Source organism: Fulmarus glacialis, unplaced genomic scaffold (genome assembly GCF_000690835.1).
Source record: "Fulmarus glacialis isolate BGI_N327 unplaced genomic scaffold, ASM69083v1 scaffold14199, whole genome shotgun sequence".
In the NCBI taxonomy this organism is placed as follows: Eukaryota; Metazoa; Chordata; class Aves; order Procellariiformes; family Procellariidae; genus Fulmarus; species Fulmarus glacialis.
This window is the reverse complement of record NW_009231475.1, coordinates 8,367-10,661: the sequence shown is the minus strand read 5'-3', so window position 1 is coordinate 10,661 and position 2,295 is coordinate 8,367. Positions and strand designations below refer to the sequence as shown.

The following is a 2,295-nucleotide window of genomic DNA, read 5'->3' as shown; positions in this document are numbered from 1 at the left end:
AGCTGTGTATGTTAAGTTAGCAAAAGCTTATGGGACATGGTACAATGCTGGAGTATGAGATTAATCGTTTTCAATTTGCAAATTGCAGGTCCAAGGATGTTCCTTGATTATTAAAAGAAAACAAATGGAGCTAAAATTCTACTACCTTCCAACCTGCATGAAGAAACACTGTTGATGAAAAGCTTTTATTAAAGAGATCCAAGTACCATAATGGTAAAAAGATTCCAACATGATCTTAAGGCATACAGGAACTGCAAATGCTCTCATTTGCAATGTATATAGTGTCCTGTAAAAAAATTTAAGAAATTTACTATTTGTACTGTTATATTTCAGTCAATTTTAAGTCTAATATATTTGACTTCTAAAGAATTTTGATTTCCTATACAAAAGTGTACATCTTTTTCCATTCCAATCAAAATGCTTACTATGAACCTAGTTGAAAACAACCAAAAATCTGATTTTTTTGGCATTACCACCAAACTGTGAGTACCAGTATTTTTTCTGCAGATATTTTAACCATGGAAACTTATTCTGCCTCAGTATCACCTGTTACATGTAACAGCACAACTTTTAACCTAAATGGATCACATTTGTGTAATGAAAGCATATCTTCTAGATTAGCTGATAAATCAGAACACCAACAATACGTTATTGGTCTTTTCTTATCTTGTCTTTACACAATATTTCTTTTTCCTATTGGTTTTGTAGGAAACATTCTGATTCTGGTTGTCAACATAAGCTTTCGTGAAAAAATGACTATTCCAGATCTTTACTTCATAAATCTTGCAGTAGCTGATCTCATTTTAGTTGCTGATTCTCTCATTGAGGTTTTTAATCTTGATGAGAAGTATTATGATATCACTATTATTTGCACCTTTATGTCTTTGTTTCTTCAGATCAACATGTATAGCAGCATTTTCTTTCTGACATGGATGAGTTTTGACAGATACATAGCACTGGCAAAAGTAATGAGGTCCAACATATTTCGCACTATGCAACACGCTAGATTAAGCTGTGGTCTCATATGGATGGCGTCTATTTCTGCAGCACTAGTTCCATTTACAGCTGTGCATTTACAACACACCGGAGAGGTCTATTTTTGTTTTGCAGATGTAAAAGAAATCCAGTGGCTAGAAATAACCTTGGGGTTTATTATCCCCTTTGTGATCATCGGTCTTTGTTACTCACTAATTGTTCGAGTTCTTATAAAAGCACACAAGCATAGGAGTCTTCGTCTGCGGCGACAAAAGGCTCTTCGAATGATTTTTGTTGTTGTCTTGGTTTTCTTTATCTGCTGGCTACCTGAAAATGTCTTCATTAGTGTTCAACTTCTTCAAAAGAAAAGCGAGCCTGTCTCTTCAAGCAGCCCATCCTTCAGACATGATTATCCTTTAACAGGACATATTGTGAACCTAGCAGCTTTTTCTAATAGCTGTTTGAACCCCTTAATTTACAGTTTTCTAGGGGAAACCTTCAGAGACAAACTGCGACTGTATATTGAACAGAAAACAAAAATGTCAACATTACATCGCTTTTGTCAGGCTGCCTTAACATCTGTCATTCCTGACAGTAATGAGCAATCAGAAGTCTGATTTAGTAGTGGCTGTATAAAACATATGACTGTGAAGTTGTGCAAATAGTGAACAAAATGCTTGCTACTAACAGAAAAAAGTGTGTTTGTGTGTATATATATATTGTATCGCTCTACTGAGTATTGAAGGTTTATATTCAAAATGTTTTTATGACAAGACTTTAATGTAGAATAATGTTTTAGTCAGATTTATATTTAATTATGAACAGGATTATTAAAAGCTGAGCACTGAAGGAGCTTTATTTTGTATTATACATGTATGAATGACAATATAAAAGAAAATTTTATCAAGTTAGGAAGACTCTAGACATAACCTGATTATCAGAGATGCTACTTTGCTGGTGTATATAAGGTACTTCCACTGAAATAATGAAGCTGCCATGACAGTGGGGAAAAATCATTACAATGTATTGATGTGGAGATGCAGAAAACATTGATTTTTTCATCCAAATATGTTAAGATAAATGACTTTGCTTAGAAGAACTACATACTACTATCTTCACTGTATTCTAGCATGTCTTCCACAATTTTGTTTTTAATCTTAATATAATCTAGCACGGTGGTGAGCTTTCGTCTCATAAATGTAATCTACTGTTTACATCAGTACTTGATCAAAACTGAAATAATCTGTAACTATATTGCTCATCTCAAAGAACTTCACAGAAGCAAAATGTAATGCTTCATTCTGTCTTTTAAGGATTGCC

The 2,295-nt window shown here is 33.7% G+C and overlaps 1 protein-coding gene across 1 annotated transcript; it reads left to right on the top strand.

The window, feature by feature from the left end:
* The first annotated feature begins 94 nt into the window (after positions 1-94).
* Positions 95-1,835, top strand: GPER1 (G protein-coupled estrogen receptor 1). The gene has a single exon (XM_009584594.1). The coding sequence runs from the start codon at positions 519-521 to the stop codon at positions 1,590-1,592; it is 1,074 nt and encodes a 357-aa protein (XP_009582889.1). The 5' UTR covers positions 95-518; the 3' UTR covers positions 1,593-1,835.
* The last annotated feature ends 460 nt before the right edge of the window (positions 1,836-2,295 follow it).

Bases quoted from the DNA above. Each gene is read 5' to 3' on its own strand.
- GPER1 (XM_009584594.1), top strand. From the start codon at position 519: ATGGAAACTTATTCTGCCTCAGTATCACCTGTTACATGTAACAGCACA.